General features: G+C 36.3%; 3 protein-coding genes across 5 annotated transcripts; 2 read left to right on the forward strand and 1 right to left on the reverse strand.

The window, feature by feature from the left end:
- Positions 1–88: 88 nt before the first annotated feature.
- pdxdc1 (pyridoxal-dependent decarboxylase domain containing 1) lies at positions 89–13,960 on the reverse strand. Of its 3 annotated transcripts, none has more exons than XM_051888053.1 (23): positions 13,760–13,960; positions 12,902–12,975; positions 12,680–12,748; positions 12,437–12,511; positions 11,433–11,579; positions 10,651–10,840; positions 10,439–10,507; positions 9,700–9,778; positions 9,509–9,593; positions 9,303–9,351; positions 9,112–9,213; positions 8,855–8,980; positions 8,688–8,738; positions 5,788–5,845; positions 5,389–5,459; positions 5,149–5,254; positions 3,920–4,091; positions 3,528–3,646; positions 3,313–3,434; positions 3,117–3,209; positions 1,920–2,016; positions 1,734–1,832; positions 89–1,602 (listed from the first exon to the last, which is right to left on the reverse strand). In XM_051888053.1, exons 1-23 carry the CDS (start codon positions 13,778–13,780, stop codon positions 1,373–1,375), a joined length of 2,304 nt encoding a protein of 767 aa, XP_051744013.1. In that variant the 5' UTR covers positions 13,781–13,960; the 3' UTR covers positions 89–1,372. The 3 variants fall into 3 exon arrangements, with proteins under 3 accessions (XP_051744013.1, XP_051744012.1, XP_051744014.1); XM_051888052.1 differs by having other exon boundaries at positions 11,433–11,582; XM_051888054.1 differs by having other exon boundaries at positions 11,433–11,582; positions 13,747–13,917.
- A 200-nt stretch (positions 13,961–14,160) lies between these two features.
- Positions 14,161–17,996, forward strand: mpv17l (MPV17 mitochondrial membrane protein like). Its single transcript, XM_051888065.1, has 4 exons — positions 14,161–15,657; positions 15,737–15,807; positions 16,453–16,482; positions 16,631–17,996. The coding sequence occupies exons 1-4, from the start codon at positions 15,354–15,356 to the stop codon at positions 16,814–16,816; spliced, it is 591 nt and encodes a 196-aa protein (XP_051744025.1). The 5' UTR covers positions 14,161–15,353; the 3' UTR covers positions 16,817–17,996.
- Positions 17,997–19,423: 1,427 nt separating this feature from the next.
- si:dkeyp-72e1.6 (transmembrane protein 238-like) lies at positions 19,424–21,057 on the forward strand. The gene is made up of 2 exons (XM_051888066.1): positions 19,424–20,088; positions 20,753–21,057. The coding sequence occupies exon 1, from the start codon at positions 19,612–19,614 to the stop codon at positions 20,077–20,079; it is 468 nt and encodes a 155-aa protein (XP_051744026.1). The 5' UTR covers positions 19,424–19,611; the 3' UTR covers positions 20,080–20,088; positions 20,753–21,057.
- Positions 21,058–21,246: the final 189 nt, after the last annotated feature.

Raw genomic sequence — 21,246 nt, forward strand, 5'->3', positions numbered from 1 at the left:
ATAATGTAATAAATCGTTTTAGCCGATTACATGTAAAAATTCTCAGTACAACTTCACGGCAGTTTTAAAAAAACCTCTAAAAATCGTATTAATTTAAGCATTTTCTTTATTGTCATTTACATAATAACTGCTCATTGTAAAATAAAATTGTAATTATAAAAACCACTATATTCTTACTTTTGACACAAAATTCAAGTCAGTACTCATGTCCCCCAAAGAAAATCCCAATGATTTATTGCACCAGTCAAGACAGAATCATTTTGAAAGAGATGACCAGATCTACAATTACATTATTCAGTAAGGAAGCACATTTACGAAAAGAGCACTTTAAGCCCAAAACAAAGAAGAAGAAAAAAAATATGGATGGACGTGATCTAGCTGTAGTGAATGTCTTCTCATGTATAATTCACACAATGTTCTTACACTAAATGAACCTACATCATTTCCCCAGTAGCAGTATGCTTTCTGTGTGCTAAAACAATTAACATCGGTGTAAACAACAAATAAGGATCTTCATTTCAGTACATTATGTTTAGCTGTCATAAACATCCAAAAAAAAAAAATGTAACAATTACTCAAAGAGACATCTCTGAAACATTCTTCACAGTGAGAACAGTCTAATAATCATTTCACTATTGGTAAAGCCAAAAGTGCTGGATGGGTATCTGTTTGATTTGAATTTATTTTAGACACAACAAATGTTACTCTTGTCTCTAAATAACCTAATGTCCTCCAAGAGAATTATTTTTAGAATAAATAAAAATTCTGCTGCTCTGATTAAAGTGTGACATTCTGTACATAAAAGTGCAATAAGGCTATCGTTTGATTAGAAACAGCTGCATGAGTCATCAACTTTCCTTCTTATAACTCTGCCTATGGAGAGTACATAAAACAAAACCGGCTTTTGGCAAACAAGACATTTTGACACTAATAATCATGACGGTAAGGCCACAATAGCCCTTTCGTTGTGTAAATAGTGTGTGGAAACGGATCAGAAAAACCTGTCGGACAGGCCTGTAGATGACAAAGATAAACGTTCAAAATCAAAACGTAAGTACTGTCACCCATAATGGAAGGATATACTGGCAGTGCACATAAATAACTGTGAGGAGACCCTATAATATATGATTAACCAAGTTTTAAAAAAATGTGCAATTGATTATTTAATAACTAACAATAAGGGATGTGAGATTTGGACATATATTTAGACATTATTTTCATGAAATTCCAGTGTTTTGTTATTTGCATTTAAAGCTGCTTCTTTTTTTTCTTTTTTTTATTTCAAAAGTGGTTTGCTCAAAGGCAACAAGGTCATGGACGCATATTCCTGTTTTATAGAGCAAACCTCATGAGCAACCATTTAGGAGTGGTCTTATCTAAGGGTGTCTACACTCTCTGTCTCTTGTCCCTCCGGCACACGCTGGTCTGAGGAAGCTGTTTCCTCCGGTATGTGTGCAGGAAGCTCTTGAGGGACCTCTGCCTCATCCGCATCAGTGGCCTGCACGTGTGCCGTTTCCCTGAACGATTCTTCGAGCTGGCTGATAGAGCTGGTGTCACTGACAGAGTCTGAGCCTGCTCCATGCCGCCGGAAGAGTTTTTGGCCTGTGAATCACATGGTATGATTAACCCGAGAGTTCTGTGAACATTAATTAAAGACCATACGTGATTTAATTATTTTGTGGACACCAGGTAATTAGGGCCACACTGATTTTAGATCAAGATGTTACCATTACCTGGAAACCGTTTGGTGCTTGACCTGGGGGAATCAGGGGAAGCTTCTTTATTCATCTGGGCTTTTATGGAATAAACAGGCTCGGTGCTGTCCAGACAACCTATGGAGAAAAATAGACACTATACAAACCTGACAACTACAAGTTCTCTTGAGTTTCATCAGAAAATATTTTTTAGCACAAATGTACCTTCAGCTAGGTTAAAAGTTCTTCCTTTGACAGAGGCCTGAACCGGGGAGAACCAGTTAAGCACAGAGCCCACTAGAGGAATTTGTCGAAGTACACCCTGAAAAATAAATGGAGAAAAATTACACACAGAACACATACAGTGTGGTCCAAATGTTTGACACCACTAGTGAATATTTTAATATTTTTTTTTAATTAAATATATGTAATCATTATTAACATGTATTATTATTATTATTTATGAAAAATTATGTAATTATCTAGTCTATTTGGTTTGTCTCTCTTGTTTATTGTAAAACATGATGATCAGGTTCTCTTTTTTGATTTGAGAATGATACAAAGAGCATCTTCAATGGAAACAAGAACATTTGACCATCTGAATAAAGAGTCACATGATCAATGTCACATAGGCCCTGTTTACACCTGGTATTAAGATGAGTTTGGTTGATTGGATCACAAGTGGACGGCACTAAATATTGGTGTAAATGGGGTCTAAAACATTTTGAGCTTTTCCACTTTCAAAAACTTCCAGAGGTAGTTGAAAACGCATTCAACCAGATTGGTTTCGTAGCGTAAACGCTCATGTGGTCGAATGCCACAAAAGACCACCTACTGACCTAATGTGTAAACACTATGGAAAGTGAGCTAACCAGACAGGACTTAAACTTTGTCGGCTAAAGACCCAAGTTTGGTTTGAAGAAGAAAAATGTACCAGGCACAATGCTCTCTCACCATTCCTGATTTCTAAATACACATTCACTTTGTTCTCTGGCTATCAGAGCAGAAACGAAAGCTGCTGCTCTTTGTGTGTTTTCCTGTTGTCTCTTTTCGCGTTCAAATTGCGTGAGCTTATTTCGTCCATTAGATCGAAAGATCTGAAAAAGCCCATACATTTACCCGCCCATAGACCCTCCCCTCGAAGAAATCAGGGCAGAAGTGGTTGAAAGTGGACAAAAGAGACGGATTAAAATACCAGGTGTAAACGGGAATGCGTCTCCCTCATCCACTTGTGATCCGATCGACCAAAAAGCATCTTAATACCAGATGTAAACAGGGCCATATTTACTTATTTGTCCAAGAAAGTGCAGGAACTTGCAGAAAGTTTCATAATCCTGAAATTAGTTTATTTTCAGGTTTAAAGTAGATTGATTTCATCTCAGACTTTTGGACCCCACTGTCCACTTACACAAATAGACTCACCTCCTCCATAAGTTTCTCTTCATTTGCTTTCTGAAGCTGCAGCTCAGCTTCCTGAATGCCTCTTCTCACAACCTCAGTCATGTTCTCAAACAACTAGACACAAACAGATGCATTATTTCTAATTATTTATCTGATTTTTACAGTGTCAAATTATTAAAAACCTGTCTAAAAGAAATAACAAAAAATGAATTAATACCTTTCCACTTTCCTCAATGTCTCTTCCAACAGATCCTATAGTTTCCACCAACTCTGCCACATCCAGGTCTTCTGTTGCCATTCCAATAAATATGCAATTTGTTTCTTCACCAAACTCAGGACCTGGACACAAGATGGGAGTTTTGAGGTTTTTAAATTCATGTGAATTTAAAATCAAAGCTACAACTGCCAATCATGGGACCATTAGTCATTTACCACCAGAGAACTCCAGGTCTGTATCAAGCTCCATCAGTTTCTTAAGCAATTCACTGTTGATCTTCTCCACCCTTTGTTGTCTCTTCTCTTCATCAAGGTCTGTGTTTCTGGGCTCATACCTGATAAAAAACATACAAACAAAAGAACCTGTCAGGCACTGTGGAAACATGCAATAAGGAAAGTTTCCTTCTTTCTCGGAACGTGGGAATATCTGATATTAGGGTCAATGTATCCTGTAGCTTGTTCCTGTAACTCAACTGGCAGTTTAGGTCATGCTTTTGATTCCCAGAGAACTCACTAAATGTATAAAATGCAATTTGCGTAAAAGCATCTGTATGAGCGTAATGTGAAATGTCCTGTAAATTGATTCAAGTTTAACTCCAGAGTCTCACCTCACAACTCCAAGACCAGGCCAGCTTAGGTCATCAATGTATGAGAGTAAAGTTTGTTGAAGCACCTCATCCTTGAAGTCCTGTCTGAAGCGTAGAGTACAGCTCAGCACCGGAATAATCTCTCCCAGCTTCTCCACCAGTGCAGCCACATCATTCTCCTGAGTGCCAAGAGCTACACACACATACCACCACCATTGTCAGCAAGAACACTAACATGAATTGGGTCTCCAGACTGCAAAATAAGTCTGTTAAAAATGTGTGGGAACTTTTGGGCAAAGAAAACAGCTTTCACTTACCATGTTCAGAATGATACATTTGTTTGTTTTCATGGGCATTCAAATGTAGACATGTATTCTGACAAAATTAGTTTTATTGCAAGCAACAATATATATTATTCTTAGTTTAACCCACATAATTATAAGACAAGTTTGTCTCCAGCAACAGTTCTTTAGTCATTATGGCTTGGGCCTGAACATTGTGTTAGCATTCCAGGGCCCTCATTTATCAACGGTGCGTACAGACAGATTTGTGCGTAATGAGTGCGTAAGAACAGTTTCACGCAAAGTGTGGGATTCGCCAGCTTGTACTTATACGTAGAAATGTGTGTAAATATAAGCACACCTCTGAGCATGCTTACACTACACATAAAAAGCATTTAAGAGTGTCATAGTATGCATTAAGCAATCCACATATGTCCTGTGTTTCCTTTAATTATAAAACATTCAATTTATAATTTGTCTAGTTTTAAACATGATGCGTAATTGGTGTCAAACCCTATAAAAGACAGCTGTGAAAAATGTTTGTCCCAGTGCAATGGCTTATCTTGCGTTATTGGAAGACTTGGCAGAGAGTGTGTTTTCCAAGATCGTGCTGATCTGCTTGGCTGGAGCACAGAGTCCTCTCTGTCATTATTGCGGTGAGAAAAAAAAATACAATCACATGATTTTTAAAGGGAAGTGTTGTCACCATATATGGTTAATTGGAGGCGTTTCCGAATGCTAATGACCGTGAATGTGAACGAGCAGGGTACTTACGTACATGAGGGATTTATCAACAATGATTGCTTACTAATGTGTGTAAGAACTGCGTGTGCACATTTGATAAATGCGGATTTTCTTGTACTTGTAGGCACATTCTAAATTTTATTCGTAGAAAAAAATATAGAACCTTTTCTACGCACTGTTGATAAATGAGGGCCCAGATTTTTGATTATCTCCCAAATGTCTTACCTGCAGCGGTCATTAGGGGGCTGAAACGAACACATGTACCCTCATCTTCCAGCTCAACCACATCTACGCCACTGAGGGGCACCTGCTGCGCCAACTGCTCACCCAACTGACAAATAAGATCAAAGTAGTCAGGTCACTCGTTTGTAAGAAAAGCATCTACAGTATATATAGGTCGCTCTGCTTACATGCTCACAGACTACTTATTTCCTATAATATATTGTTAGTGAGAAAAGCATTTACCCATCTGTTAAGGGCATCAAGGATATCTCTCTCTCCCGCAAAATATCCTTCTACTGAGCCACCACTCGAGGCTGAAAATGAGAGTTTTCGGCTGTTACAGATATATATATATTTATTTATTTATTTATATTTTCAGCATCATTACTCCAGTCTTGAGTGTCACATGATCCTTCAGAAACCTTAGTATTTTTTTCAGGACTATTTGAAGAATATAAAGTTAAAATAGACAACATGTGAAACAGAAAACATTTGTAACATTATGTCTTTACTGTCACTTAATTTTGAATTTAATCCATCCTTGCTGATTAAAAGTGTAACATATATACACACACACACACACACACACACACACACACACATATACATACATATATACACAACCAAGGAAAGGAAACTTACGTGCACTGTCTTGTGAAAACCTGAACACCACCACTGGAGAATTGAGTTCATCCTCCACCTACAAACATCAGAGAGACACAGAGGGTGGGGATGGGGTCTCAAAACACCTGTGACACATCTGAGCATTTATTACAGGAGGCCTTAATGTCATGCTGTGAGCACTACCACGTTATTGTGAAAACTGGTTTAGTATTTAAATGTTGTGATGCAATGTCATGGAGAGGCTTTTTGTTGGCTAGCTACAGGTTCGACAGGCCAATCTGGACAATGTGGCACATGACCTAAAGTCATGCATTGGTGCTGCTGGAATGTCTATGTGATGCTGGAACCTTTGTTGTAATTAAGCTTAAGAAATGCCCATTATTATAATTATTCCTTCATGATTAATGGACATTTTCATGAACAAAAGTCTAACCACCACAGACATAAATTAAGGAAGTAAAACCTTAAAAATATCATCCAAGTGACTCTTTTCTGCCTTAAGCCCTTTAAACAAATGTAAGATTCCTTTTATGAACAAATGACCTCATTGAGCCTCTTTAAAACATTAAATAAACATTGTACTGTGGTTCCTGTTATAGCTACAGTATATAGTTGTAGCTAATGTATGAATAACTTTACTCTGAACAATCTCTTATAGGATGAGTGTTAGTATTACACACAGGAACATCAATGTTTAATTTTGCTCCATCTCTCACAAAGGCCATGTTTAAGAATTCTGCTCATTTCCCATGATGGCTCATCATTGCTCTAAAGCGAGGTCCAGCACTGATGCCCAACAAGTCATCAAGCTCTGTGAAGTGACATTTCCTAAATGTTGTTTGCACATGCCTGTAGCACTGGCAGGCCTTTACATGAATAAAAGCCTTTAAACTGAGCACCAGCACTTATGGGTGGACATGGTGAGGGAGGGAACAGTGGAGAAATAGCGCAAGTGAAAGGGAGAAGGAGTGGGATCAAGCAGGCAGAGGGTTGGTCCCACCTACAATAGAGAGTATAAGAGAGCCCAGCACGTCCCGCAGCGAGCCCCCGGAGATGGGAGGGACCCGGGAATGAGACACCACATCCTGAAACCAAGGTACCCACGCTCACTAACACACTATGTATACAGTATAAGAGCTGCACACATTGCTGACGGTCACAAACCACACCGCCAACATACATATGACGAACACTCTGCTCTTTACCATGCGCAAAGCCTCGAGGAGAGACACCTCACTGTCAAGGATATCCTAATGGTGGTGACACAGAACAGAGGTGTTTGCTTTTAAGATTTTAGCCTAGATTCTCCGACTGAAAGGAAAAAGTGGGCCACTGACATATAGAAACAAAATTTCTAAAAGCTGCATATAAAAAAAAAAAAAAAAATTGTAAATAATATCTACCAAACATAGCTGATATATTCATTTTCAGCTGCCATATTTTAGCACTGTGGTATTGTAATCAAGATTTTAAAGGAATAGTTCACTAGTAAATGAAGAGTTGGTCATTTACTCACCTTCAAGTCATTCCCAACCTGTTTGACTTTCTTCCGTGGAACACAATAGGTAAATATTTAAAAGCATATCGTGACTGCTCTTTCCCATATAATGAAAGTGAATGGGAATTGGGGCTGTCGAACTCCAAAATCAAAGAAGCACAATAAAGGTATCTTAAAAGTAGTTGATTCATGTGCTACTGTAAGCCTTCGGGAGCCATTCAACACTGTTATTTTAGTTTTATTTATATACAATTATAGCATTTATTAATATTTCGAGTGAGCTTTAGTTTTAATTTTAGTTTAAGTTTTAGTAATTTTATGTGTTTGTCATTTTTATTTCTTTTTTTATTTTCTATTTAACTTTCATTGCTAACATTTCTAATTTTCATTTAAGTCTTGTAAAGTTAAGTTTTTATAATATTTATAGCTTTATTTCAATTAATGATTTAATAGTTTTACCTTTAGTTAACAATAATAACACTGTCATACAATAGTTTTGTGTGACAACAGACCATCCCAGGTGAAAAAAGGTGGAATTTCTATAATGTACTTAAAGTGCTCTATTTTCACACACTAATTTTGTACTTAATGTACTAAACATTCTACTTTAGTACTTCTTAAGATAATCTTAAAAACATCTAATGAATATGAACACCATGAATATGAACTAAAATGTGCTTTTAACACACTATCTCTTTATTAAAAAATGTATTTAGTTACCACTTGTAGTACACTTGAACCCATCTCTGTATGAAAGATGGATTCAAGTGTACAATAAGTGGTAACTAAATACATTTTTAGTTAGTATGATAGTATGTTAAAAGCACATTTTAGTTCATATTCATGGTGTCTCAAAATAGTACAGTTTACTTAGATGTTCTTAAGATTATCTTAAGTAATAAAGAAGAATTTTTAGTATGTTAAGTACAAAATTAGTGTACGAAAATAGAGCACTTTAAGTACATTATGGAAGTGTACTTTTCACCTGGGATAATACAAGCCATTATTCACCAAATATTTTCTGTGATGCCATTAAAGGGAAGCTGTCAAGTGAACAGTGTCTTATATTTAAATCTGTTCCTCACACAAAACTATCATATGAGTATAGGAATATAGGTCACAAATCACATGATCTACATTTATGATACTTTTAATATTAAAAGTGTGAAAATTCCTCAAAACTTTGAATTTATTGTTCCACCGAAGAAAAATTCATATGAGTTAGGAACAACATGGGGCGAGTAAAGACAGAACTGTCATTAAATAGATGGAGCAACACCAACTCAGGACAGAGGAAATATTGATAGATAGAAGCTTCAGAAACTTTTCAATTCACATACTTATTTGTGGGGACTGTGGTGTAACTCTAAAATACTCTGTACTGACATACATCTGAATGGATCAAGACAAGTTCACCTACCGAGGTCTTTATTGAAGCCAGTGTCTTCAAATGCTCCAAAAGCTGTTGACTCTACATGGAAACAGAACAATTCTTAACAAGGTCAGAGTAATTCTTGTAGTGTTTAAAGTACTTTACGCCCACACCAGTGCATGGGATTATCTAAATGAAGTTGGCAGGGTACTCACTAGCTGTGAGGCATGCTTAATCCTCTCAACAATCCCATCATGCCCGAGGTACTGAAGGGACAGCCAGAGAGGCAAAGCCCGAAGCTTCTCCACCGGTTGGCTGGAGGTCAGACCTGCTGCAAGAGACTGCTCCCAACCGGCAGGGAGGACAAACAGCATAAGGCATTTGCACACTGTATGATCAAAACTCTAGATTACATTTCCATATGATGTGCTGTGTAATGATGATTGGTAGTTATAGTAATGGTTCAACTTACCAGTGCCGGATCCTCATGTCTGTAAAGAGTGACAGCAGGCACAGCCGGCAGACCCAACCACGGGCCTGGAGTTAAAGTCATACTATCACACTTGGTGGCCGCCTTGATAGCGAGAGCGAGAAAATAAGAGCACATTCTGGACAACAGGAAACAAATGCATGCATTTGAGTGCTAAAAAACCCACAACATACCGTGACAGTGGAGGAGGCCTGACCAAGAGCAAGCGTTGCCAAATTAACCCTGAAAAGAATGCCACAGAATGTCAACTTAAACAACAATAAATATTAACAACATAGATAAAATATCAAATCTATTTATATGTATATATGTGGTGTTTTTTTTTTTAACTCAAACAAAAGAGGAACTACAAAAATAGACAGAACCAGCTGATACCGACCCCTCCACATGGAGCCACATGTCGTACTGAGCGCAGAGCTCTTTCAGGCGACTAAGTTTGTCTGTGTGACCTGCACCTGGCGTTCCTGAGAGATTAACTACATTTTAATGATCATCTGCAAAACTGAATATCAACAAATGCATTCAAAAAATTAAGCTGCTTGAATAAGTAAGGTCTTATAGCGAACCGACCAGCATTCGCTATCAACAGCAGTGGAACTTTCCCTGATTCGCGATCATCTTTGATGAGCTTGTCAAGCAATGCAACATCCTGTAAAGAGAAAAACACCATTTAACTCATCTTTTAGTCATTTTATCAACAATGTTTCATTATTTGCACATTTCTGAACAGAGAGTTTCAATTCCATTTGTCTTTCTATTTAATGTGTTATATGTCTGCACTGTTTTGCATGTGCACTAAGGCAAATTCCTTGTTTTATCTTTTACTTGGTTTAATTTGTTCTTAAATGTACACTATCATTCAAAAGTTTGGGATCAGTAAGATTTTTTTAAAGAAATAAAGATTTTTAAATTAATGCTGTTCTTTTGAACTTTCTATTAATCAAAGAATCCTGATCAAATATATCGTGGTTTCCACAAAAATATTAAGCAGCACAACTGTTTTCAACATTGATAATAATAAGAAATGTTTCTTGAGCATCAAATCATCATATTAGACTGATTTCTGAAGGATCATGTGACACTGAAGACTGGAGTAATGATGCTGAAAATTCAGCTCTGCATCACATAAAAATGCAATAAATTACATTTTTAAATATATTAAAATAGAAATAAATTATTTTACTGATTTTACTGCATTTTTGATCAAATAAATTGACAAAAACATCTTGAAAAATCTTACCAAGCCCAAACTTTTTAACGGTATGGTGTAATTCCCTTCAGTATTCAAAAAAAAAAGACAAATTCCTACCATTTGGTGCAAGGAGCCAAACATGGTGTTACAGGGCACAGTGCAAAGACTTGACAGAGGCAGTCCTAGCTGAAAAGAAAACAAAAAAGTTGTCTGATCCACCACTACACATAAACACGCACACACACACACAAATTTTGTAATATAGTGTGGTAATGTGAAACATTTCAGATCCTGCAGCCTAGACAAGTGAAGTGGAGGTGACACTGTACCTGACTGCAGAGATGTTGTCCCAGGCCAGGTCTGCATGCAGCACTTTGGTAAATCACAGGATGTTTAGAGCTCAGCACTGTAAAGCCCTCTGCAGCGTACTCCTCATAATGAGTATTAATAACTAGCCGACACACCTTCAGCAGCCCCTCGCGGTCATCTTCATGGTAATATGCGGAGCCATTTTCATATCTACAAAAAAGAATTCATTCAAATATTTTAACATTTAGCAAATCTCAAGATTAATTTTCATTTTTACACCGTACATTACAATGTTGTCATACCTAAATTCCCTAGTAGCAGTTTTTTATTTTATTTTTTTTATGTTTTATTTATTTTGACAAAAGTATATAGAATTTTAATATAATTTACTGGACATTACATGAAAATAAATATTTGCTTATTGGTGTTAGGCAAAATATCAGTGCATCCTTAAACAAAATATTTGATAGAAATTTTAAAACCATACAATACTTTACTTCAAAAATCACCAAAGTTTCAAAGAATGAACCATCTGTGTTAAGTGATAACAAGACCGCACTGGACAAATAGACCAAGTCAAAGATTCTCCTTGTCCACTCATTAAGTCATTGTTATCACAAAAAGCTCAATGGTTTGCCTCCTAAGCTTTTCAAGTAAAGACACTGCCAATAAAATTAGCTAAGGTGAAGCCCATTATTAATGCTCTAACATAAATCTCACTTAATCACTAAAAGTGTTTGTATGACAGGGGGAATAAAATCCCCTGAAACCACAGGAGATCACAGAGAGAATTTAAACATACTTGAAAAGCCTGCAGAGCCAGAGAGTGGTATCTGACAGGATGCGGGTGGTCAGCTTTCTCAATCTTTCTCGTTCCAGGACAGAGATATATGCGGCCAGACTGTGTCCCAACAGAGCCATGTGTCCCTGCTCTCCGACATACTGCATCCTGCTAAACAAACATTTATAGTTTTATCACACCACACAGAGGGGTTTACATATGCTCTCGGTGCAATATAATGGCTGTTGTAATGTCAACTTGTAGACCAACCCTAAGACTAATTCAGGTTTTGTTAATGAGTAAAAAAAGGCCTTTGACTCACATTACTCCAAGAGACTTTTCTGTTTTGTTTTTTTTATTTACACCACCATTCAAAAGTTTGTCTGTAAAAGATCTGTAAGATTATTTTATGTTTTGAAGAAGTCTTATATGCTCACCAATGCTGCATTCATTTGATCAAAAACACTGTAAAACAGTAATATTGTGAAATATTATTACAATTTAAATGAAGTTTTCTATTTTAATATGTTTTAAAATGTAATTTATTCCTGTAATGTCAAAGCTGAATTTTCAGCATCATTACTCCAGTCTTCAGAGTCACATGATCCTTCAGAAATAATACTGATACACCAATTTGCTGCTGAAGAAACATTATTATTATTATCAATGTTGTAAACAGTTGTGCTGCTTAATATTTTTTGTGGAAACCATAATTGTTTAGGATTCTTTGATGAATGAAAGTTCAAGATAACAGCATTGATTTGAAATAGAAATCTTTTGTAATATCATAAAAGCCTTTACCGTCACTTTTGATCAATTTAATGCACCCTGGCTGAATAAAAGTATTAATTACTTTTATTAAAATTGAGCATTATTTCAATTAAGCACCTGAGCAAAAATAAATCTTACTGATCCCACACTGAACAGTAGTGTATAAATTGAAAACTGCTATTCTAAAAACACAAGGAATTTGTTTCTTGGTTTTAGGACTACAAACCAAGCAGCTCCATAATGCGGTGACCTACCGGTGACCCTGCTGGTCATCGTCTCCATGCATCAGGTTCTGGACTAGCTGGAGTATGTTGACAACATCCTGTCCACTGTCAGAAATATATGGAAAAAGAAAGAAGAAAAGAAAGACTTTGAAATGTTTTATGAGTATAGCTGATATGCACTGACTTTAAACCCCATAAAATACCTTATAAATACGACGACAGAATTACAGTAAATGTAAAATATGTGATTTACAATATAAGAGTCTCACTCACTCTCCTTGTAAGGGTCCTGGAATGTCTTTCCAACTCAACTTTCTTCTTTCTGTGCCTTGTTCAGATACCCTGAATAAATCCACACAACGTTATAGTTATACAAAGATACAAGTTATATGTAAAATATACTGTAAACATATCATAAAGATAGCTTATTAGTGAACAGCAGTTTAAATGTAATAAAAACAAATACTGAAAATACTGTAATGTGAATGGACTTACAATTTTCCACTTTCTAAAATCTTCATGGCATCAGAAAGATGGTTCCCCATCTCAGCAAGTGTTGGGTCCATCATCTACAATTACACAGTAAAACGTATACAGGTATCCTTGAAAGGCATAGCAAAAACTGGATAGCTAGCAAACTTGATGACAATGGCTGTATATCACATTTCTTGTCACATCAAATAAAATGATTCCTCAGGCTTTAACAAAAGTCATATTTCACCTGTAGGGCACTTTCACTGAGAGAGAAAAAAAGGCCTCTGTCCATTTGTGAGAATAGAGCGTTTTTAACATTACAATACACAAAATAAATAATACAAATACAATTAGTAGACTTGATAAATGCTTTTTTGTAAAATACGCCAACTTGTGTACAATGAGTGTTGTTGCTCTTTTAATTCTGTCATTCTCTGTTCTACACGTTTAATTCTTGAAATTCAGGATATGAAAACCTGTCGGATGACACGGCTCGATTCATTACACGATCTGGTTATCTCTCGTGCGCATCCTGCTCTAACACGACACTTGAATTTTGCAACACAACTGCTTTGTGACTGTTTCAGTTTTGAGATATTTTCCATTAAACTTTGTACATGGAAGCGATTTGCAGACCACCATCTTTTGTTATTTGCAGACCACCATCTACTAAAAGCCTCAATTTCACTTTCACATAAAAAAAGGACACCGAGTATCAGGCTTTATGCACTAATAGCAAATACTCGATTGTGGCTTTTAATGAATCCGGGAAAGCTCCGCATCATCCTCCCTATTGCAATGACAGTGAATAAGCTTCCTGCACTTAATCAAATGAGCGAGCGAGACCTTCAGGGAATGATACGCACTGTTCTACGTTACCTTCACGGGCGGCTTATCCATGCAATGTTGAAAACCCAGTTGCAGGGACTCTCTGTGTCCCTGTGTGATGTCGCGTGCTGTGTATTTTAGGGAAGCAAATCCAAAAAGCAAAAGAATCCACCTCGCGTACCCTTTCTCTTGGTTATTTGTATAGTCAGTTGTTACTTCCTGGTGTCATGCCGATCCACGCTGGCAGCGCTGACGTAGCCTAAACATACGCCCCCTTTACAGTGTGCGTGAGCTTCTTGGTTTAGGTTTACCCTAATGCAAAGACATGTAATGATGCAGTGTAGTGCGTGGACTCCAACGCGAATCGGTTCGTTCGAACAGTTCGTTGCAAAACATCAAATAAAAAAAGATTCGAAAACCCTGATTCAGTTATTCTTGTGCGTCATCACGTGGTCTCTGACATCTCGGCGTGGCATCACATGCTTTTATGATTAAGTCCAAATAAATAAAATTAACGTGTTCAAGTTCAATTTGTTGTAGCTATGATTGAGCTCCTAAAAACTAGTCATTCAAAACCAAAATATGATTTGCATTCAAATTAATATACATAGTTTGGTTGAAATGTTTTTGCAAATTGTTTTTTTTTAAAAACACTGATTGCATAATTGATTAAAATACCTACTATTTACCAAAAACAAATTAGATTCGTGTGTGGATAAAACTATTGCTGTTATTCGGGTATTTAATAACCCATTTTTCATTACGAAACGGAGTTGGGAACAGACTCTTCAGCTGATTCATTGAAAAGATCCAACACAAAGTAACGAATCAGACAGGATATGCAAAACCTGAGGCATTAAGCAAATATTTAAAAATAAACATTTTGGGAAGCCTTTGCATATTAAGTGCATGGTTGTACAGGTAAATAATATCTCAATACCAAAAAAAAAAAAAAACCCCACATGATTAGAGTGTCATATTTTCAGTTGTCCTCTAAAGCATATATAAGGATGAAATATTAACATTTCAAGCATTAAACGTTGATCGCACCACGAACATAAAGATCTGGTAACTGGTCTTGCTGAGTATGCGCGGCCGATCTTTATTACATACAGATCAGATCAAAGCGCGCCACCCTTGAACGCGCAGGAGCGCGCGGGCAGATTAATGTAGGATTTGAGCATCTGACTAAGTAACGGGAAACTGCTGATCACTCTATGAACGCGCGCTGGAACCTTTTAATTTAATTGCTAAATGGATTATTGAACCGTAATTCTTACTTTTGCATTGCTGTCCCTTTTAAAGTTAAAGAAGATGGACTGAACCAAAAGTACTCGATTGATCTGTGTTTTAATTGGCAGTGCTTTGTAATGATCTTGTAATGTTTCCGAAGGATGTTCACCAAGAGTCACAATGAGCTGTCAAACTGTTAACCTGTAACTTTACTGTGCCTTTTAAAATATATTGAACCAAACTGACTAGAAACAAAAGAGATAAGTGAATATTTGACTTGTACTAAGCAAAAGGTCATTTTATGAGCTTATAGCCACGGCCGTCTGTCAATGTCAGGTCACCGTTTTGTTTTGTGCCCTTCGACATCATTTACAAAGGTTACAGAATACAACGGTTTGTCGTTTTGTTGAACATGAGAAAATCTTTTTTTAAACGAGCAAAGGTATTGCCTTGGATCAGTAATGTGACTCTGTACGGATGCCTGTTCGCCGGTGGGGATTTCGTCCATCAGTGCATCGCGCAGAGAGATGAAATGGACTGGAAGCACACGAGAAACGTGGCGATTGTTGCTCTGAGTTTCCAAGGTAACTTCAATTACTTCTGGTTACGAGCCTTAGAACATCGTTTCCCGGGAAGATCGGTTAGTATGATTTTCCGCAAATTGCTTTTGGACCAAACTTTTGCTTCACCTTTGGCGACCAGTGTCTTCTACACAGGTAAATATACCAACTCAGTCACGTATATTACACTTGTTTGTCTGTTCTATTGTAGTCACCCAGTTCTCTATCTTTACAGGTGTGAGTTTCTTAGAGGGCAAAGAGGACATATTTGCAGACTGGCGAGAAAAGTTTTTTAATACATACAAGGTAGGCCCATTGGGAAGTCATCTTTTACCAGCTAGCCCCTTTTACAGAGGATAGTTCATCAATGTCTAAATCACATATGGTAGTTGAAAAATCCAACGAAGGTTCAACTTGTGTGTTTGAGCCAAGATTTTCTACTGTCCATGTCAAGATATACAAACATGCGTGGTTTTCCTTTAAAATCTAAATATATATGTTTCATTAACTTAAGATTAAGCATTGTAACATATATAATAGTGTATTAAAGGGATAGTTCACCCAAAAATGAAAATTCTGTTATCATTTACTCACCCTCATGTTGTTTTAAACCTGTATGAGTTTCTTTGTTCCTTCGAACACAAAAGATGATATTTCGAAGAACGTTGGAAACCAAACAGTTGTTAGTCCCCATTCGTAGCATATGAAAACATTTGGTTACCAACATTCTTTAAAATATCTTCTTTTGTGTTCAACAGTACAAAGACACTCGTACAGGTTTAGAACAACTTGAGGGTGAGTAAATGATGTAAATAATGACAGAATTTTCATATTTGGGTGAACTAGCCCTTTAATGTGTTGAACTCCTGACTTGAGTGTAATATTTAAAGACCAAAAAGTCTAAAGGATTCATTATGGCTAATAGTCTAAATATATTTTTTCACATTTCAGACTGGACTAATGTACTGGCCATTCATGCAGGTAATTTTGTCACCACATAACATATACACACAGATAGCCATGCCATAAATACTGCTTGATCCTTTGCTTTGTCAATATTCTTAAACTGAATTGTTCATTTTTCTCATCCTATGACTATTTATGTTGAATAATATGTATTTTCTTGCAGTTTCTGAATTTTGTTCTGATGCCTCTCTATCTGAGGACAGCATTTATGGGCTGTTCAGCATTCCTGTGGGCCACGTTCTTATGTTTCTCACGACAGAGTGGGGATGGGACAGCAGCAGTGGCCTTAGCTTGGGTCATGGCCCCCAAAAAACGGCTTCTACCTCGCAGTACCGACGAGGAGAAATAGAGATACAGTGGCGCACGTAAACAACTTTGTGCCTTTGCGGTTGGACAGTTCTGTCCCACAATGGTGTATTGAGGCTGTGTTTATAAATCTTGTCACGTTATGATCTTATTAAAAGTTATATTAAATTAATTTATAATTAACGTATACACACCTTTCATTTATATTTATGCTAAAAGAAAACACTTTATTTTGTAAAGTTTTACGTTTTATGTTATTCAGTTTGTTTATATGGAAGGGAAATGAATTGTGTCTTTATACATTTTACTGCATAGTGTTGCTGCGTGGTTTGGAGGGGTCTTGTGACATTTATGCCCCAGTTCCCCTCAGTCCCTTGATCCAGCTCTGACATTAGGTTGCCATTTAACCCAAATACCTTATTAATTTATTGAAAAAAAAAAAAAAAAATGGACATACTATGTAGTGTTTTTTCCAAACATGACTATCTTTCCAAAGAGAAACTCATAAGGTTTACATAACATGCACATTTATTCATAAGGGATGCATTGATCAAAAGATTTGTATATTATTAAAAATATTTATTGTGATTATATATTGCTTTCTGCAGTTTACACAATGTATTTTAGTTAGAGTTGTAGATGTAGATGTAGATGTTGCTAGTTGTAGATGAGTTGTAAAGTTTCTGTTTTATGAAAGTGTATGTGAGAGGTGAGGTATTTAACGATGCAGAATTGTGAAATGCAACAGCTTAATGTAGATTTTATGAGATATTGAGGGTGATGCTGGGTAACAGATAAACAGCTTTTCCGGTACTGATTGTCTGTGGTGGATTAGGCAGGATCACACACTTGCTAATCTTGGAAGGGCAAAAATGTCTGCTGTGCGCGCTCTGTCTTCTATGTATGACCTCTGATAACAGTTGACAAAAATCCTCTGTTAGGGACATGTATGTCATGATTTTGGCATAATAGTTTCAAAAATGCTTTTTTATTTTGGTTTTAAAATGGATGATATTTTAGACAAATTAAGAAGGATGTGAATAAACATTAAAAGTGTTTCATTCAGGTTTGTTTTTATAGTTAGTTGCCATAATACTTTTAGTCATTTCTTACATGCAATTTGCATGATGTGCACCACTTGGTTGCATTAGCAAGTTAAATAATTTACACTCAGGAGCAGTGTAACGCATATTACAAGTAATGCAAGTTATGTAATCAGATTACTTTTTTCAAGTAACTAGTAAAGTAATGCATTACTTCTACATTTACAAGAAAATATCAACAAGTTACTTTGTTTTCCCATTTATTGACTGACACCTCTTCTGTCCCCATGTGAGGAATCAACTTCATGTTGTGTGTAAACACGATGGTCATTGTAGTTCTAGACTAAATGTGAGAATTTACTCATCTCACTTGCACAAAAACAGATACAGTGAATAAAATGAATAAAAACAGTGAAATGCAAAATATTACAAAAATGTGCAATAATTTAATGTTCAGTTACACAGATATACTTTATGTATTTAATCTCACTTTATTAACCAATGTCTTTGCTGCTGACATTTGATGATCCAATTTAACCATAATAAGCAGAAATGACTTTAGATAAACATGACATTTGTTTCATCTTTTATTTTTATTGCTGAAGTAATTTTATTATGAAATTATTTTATTTTATTCTTCTGTGCTACAGAATGGCAGCACAGATGAAATGTTTGTTAGAGCTGCGCCCTCTACTGTACAGGCATAAACTTGCACTTCCTTCAGCCTGAGGCTTATTCATTTCACTTTTGGTGTGATATATACATTTGCCAAAAATATCAGGGTTTTTTTTTTATTTAAAAAAAAAACAACCAAGCAAGCTCAGCCCAGATGAGAAAAAGTAAAGCAAAAGTAATAAAAACACATTTGCAAAGTTTGCATAAAAAGTAACTAATTACGAAATTAGTTACTTTTTCGGGAGTAATGCAATATTGTAATGCATTACTTTAAAAAGTAACTTTCCCTAACCCTGCTCGAGACTTTGAAGGACATTTTATTTAAACTTAATCTGCATTTTTAAAGCATTTTTTTTTTTAGCTGTTTGGGAGTAGCAAGACAGTCCGGGGCTGCGTTTCCCAAAAGCATCGTGAGCCCAAGTTGATCATGTTGCCACCAGGCTCATGGTGCTTTTGGAAAGCACAGACCTGATAAGATTTTAAGCTTGGTATAGCCTCTACTATCAAAAAATAAATAAATAAACACACAAATATTAAACAAATTAAAGAAATTAAACAAAATGGCAGAAAGATTCTGAAACTTATCACATATATAGGCTACCATATATATAAAATATTTTTTTAACAATTTTTTTTATTAATTATTGTATTTATTTCTAAGAAATTGTTAATATATTGTATTGATATATTATTACATTTTCACTGAAAATCTGTATCTTGAAAAAACCCCACTGCCATCCAAAAAAAGATCAGAAAAGGATTCTGAAACCATGCTTATACTATACTATACTTGAAAATGTACTGTAAGTGTTTACATTTAGTATACCTGAAGGCCCACAGTCGCCTATATTGGACGAGTGTTGTGTCGTACACTCGGGGCAGCATTGGGCTAGTGTCTAGGTGAGTCTGTGTAGATAAGACGCACCCACAGCTCTATGCCACTCCCTTCCAGGTAAAGTGTTAACGGAGAGCTCCTTCCTTCGCGCTGCTTACCTATGGCTATGAAACAAACGAAAACAGTTTAAAAACCCTTCCAAACGCTTCATTTAGGCCGCTGGTTTTTCAAAAAAGCGATTCAACAGCTCCAAACGACCAAAATAACCATAAAAACACCTTGGAGATGGAGGCAGCGCCGGGCGGTCTCGGGCGCTGTTCTTGCGCGTTCTGGCTCGCGGTGGCTTTCGACGTTCTTGGTCTCATCATATTATTGCTTGGGGTGTTTGGAGAATTTTTTTTCTATGACTTTTTGATATATGCAGGCGCTATCATCATTTTCCTGAGTCTCATCTGGTGGGTTTTCTGGTACACGGGTAATATTGAGGTGCCCCCCGAGGAGCTTGAGGATGATGTGGGTTTGCTGAAGAAGGGCAGAGGTTTGGCTGGGGTTGTCAGGAGGTTCTCCAGTCGCCTCTCGAGCGGAATCAGAAACTCTTTCAGGAGAAATGGGGGAACTCGAGGTCAAGGGGCAGTTCCCGGTCAAGCAAAGCACAGAAGAGAAGGCGGTCAAGTACCAGTGACTTTTGCAATGACCTCTCAGGATAATGTGAGCACTGTGTCTTCGGCAGTGACAGAAACACAGGCCATATGAACCATACAGGTTAATACAATTTAATTACGTTTGATTGCCTGTATTGTATCAGTAATAGACATAATAACAATGCCAACTTCAGCAGTTTATCGATTCATGTTTGAAATTAATTGTTTTAATACTCAAAGTGTGTGTTTTTAAATATTTTATTGTGTCATCACTTATTCTTGATTTAATAATTGGCATGGAATGAAAATTGGTTATACAGGCATAGAAAACATGCTAAAGAAATGACTTTGAGGAAGTATTTGCATCACAAGTAAGGGCAGACCACTCTGTTAAACATTAACCACGAAACCTACAATAGCTCAGTTCAGCAGAGGAGACCTGTGATGTAAAACATGACAGATTTATCTTCATATTTAAGTAAACATTCAGATTCATTCTGCTAATGTATGATATGAAGATATTTCTTTACCATCTGATATAGGCCTAATTTATAATTTGATTCTGCATACATTGTTGTAAAGAAGGTATACACTGTATGGAGGGCAATAAAATAAATAAAAAATGTACAGCAAAGTTAAGTATTTAAAAACTGTATGAAAAATGTATGAAAGCACAAAAATGTGTTATGTTTTTTTAAGTGGGTTAGAACAATCAGGCACTTCTGGAGAGAGAGAGAGAGAGAGAGAGACTTTTTAAATAACATTTTCTTCTTTTATTTTGACAGATTACAGAAGAGGATATTCAACCATATGACATTGCCTGAGCAAAGTTTTGTTTTTCTCTCCTATTGAAACATTCATTTTTGACTTTGGTGTTTTTTATTGAAAATGTTTACAATTGAATGACATTTTGTATTATTTTTGTTGATTTGACTGATTTTGTGTTTTGTACTATACACTGAGATTATGCACTGACGAAATGGCTGTATGACAAAATACATACAATTATGTATTTTCCTACATTTAATTGTGTATTTTGTATCTGTATCTGATTTAAAGGTTTCAACCAACATATGACATATGACTGAAACCTAGTTCTTTAGTGTCCTGCTTTTATTGAATCTCATACATCTCTACTGTACAACCTTTGGACAGTGAGAAGTGTTATTAGGTTTGCTTCCTCTTATCTTTGTTTGCTCATACCAATTTAGAATCAGTAGGTGTAAATGAAGCAGATGGCTGGCAGACAGTTTGATCGTTAACTCAACGACAGTCCTCA

This window comes from Ctenopharyngodon idella, chromosome 3 (assembly GCF_019924925.1).
Source record: "Ctenopharyngodon idella isolate HZGC_01 chromosome 3, HZGC01, whole genome shotgun sequence".
NCBI lineage: Eukaryota > Metazoa > Chordata > Actinopteri > Cypriniformes > Xenocyprididae > Ctenopharyngodon > Ctenopharyngodon idella.

What these genes read in the sequence shown, in the direction of transcription:
- pdxdc1 (XM_051888052.1), bottom strand. Translation starts at nt 13,780, where the DNA reads ATGGATAAGCCGCCCGTGAAG. An exon ending in CCAGGACCCTTACAAGGAGA is followed by an intron (nt 12,512 to 12,679) that starts GTGAGTGAGACT and finishes TATTTCTGACAG; the next exon opens with TGGACAGGATGTTGTCAACA. An exon ending in TGGCTCTGCAGGCTTTTCAA is followed by an intron (nt 10,841 to 11,432) that starts GTATGTTTAAAT and finishes TCTTTTTTGTAG; the next exon opens with ATATGAAAATGGCTCCGCAT.
- mpv17l (XM_051888065.1), top strand. Translation starts at nt 15,354, where the DNA reads ATGAGAAAATCTTTTTTTAAACGAGCAAAGGTATTGCCTTGGATCAGT. An exon ending in GACCAGTGTCTTCTACACAG is followed by an intron (nt 15,658 to 15,736) that starts GTAAATATACCA and finishes CTATCTTTACAG; the next exon opens with GTGTGAGTTTCTTAGAGGGC. An exon ending in TGTACTGGCCATTCATGCAG is followed by an intron (nt 16,483 to 16,630) that starts GTAATTTTGTCA and finishes ATTTTCTTGCAG; the next exon opens with TTTCTGAATTTTGTTCTGAT.
- si:dkeyp-72e1.6 (XM_051888066.1), top strand. Translation starts at nt 19,612, where the DNA reads ATGGAGGCAGCGCCGGGCGGTCTCGGGCGCTGTTCTTGCGCGTTCTGG.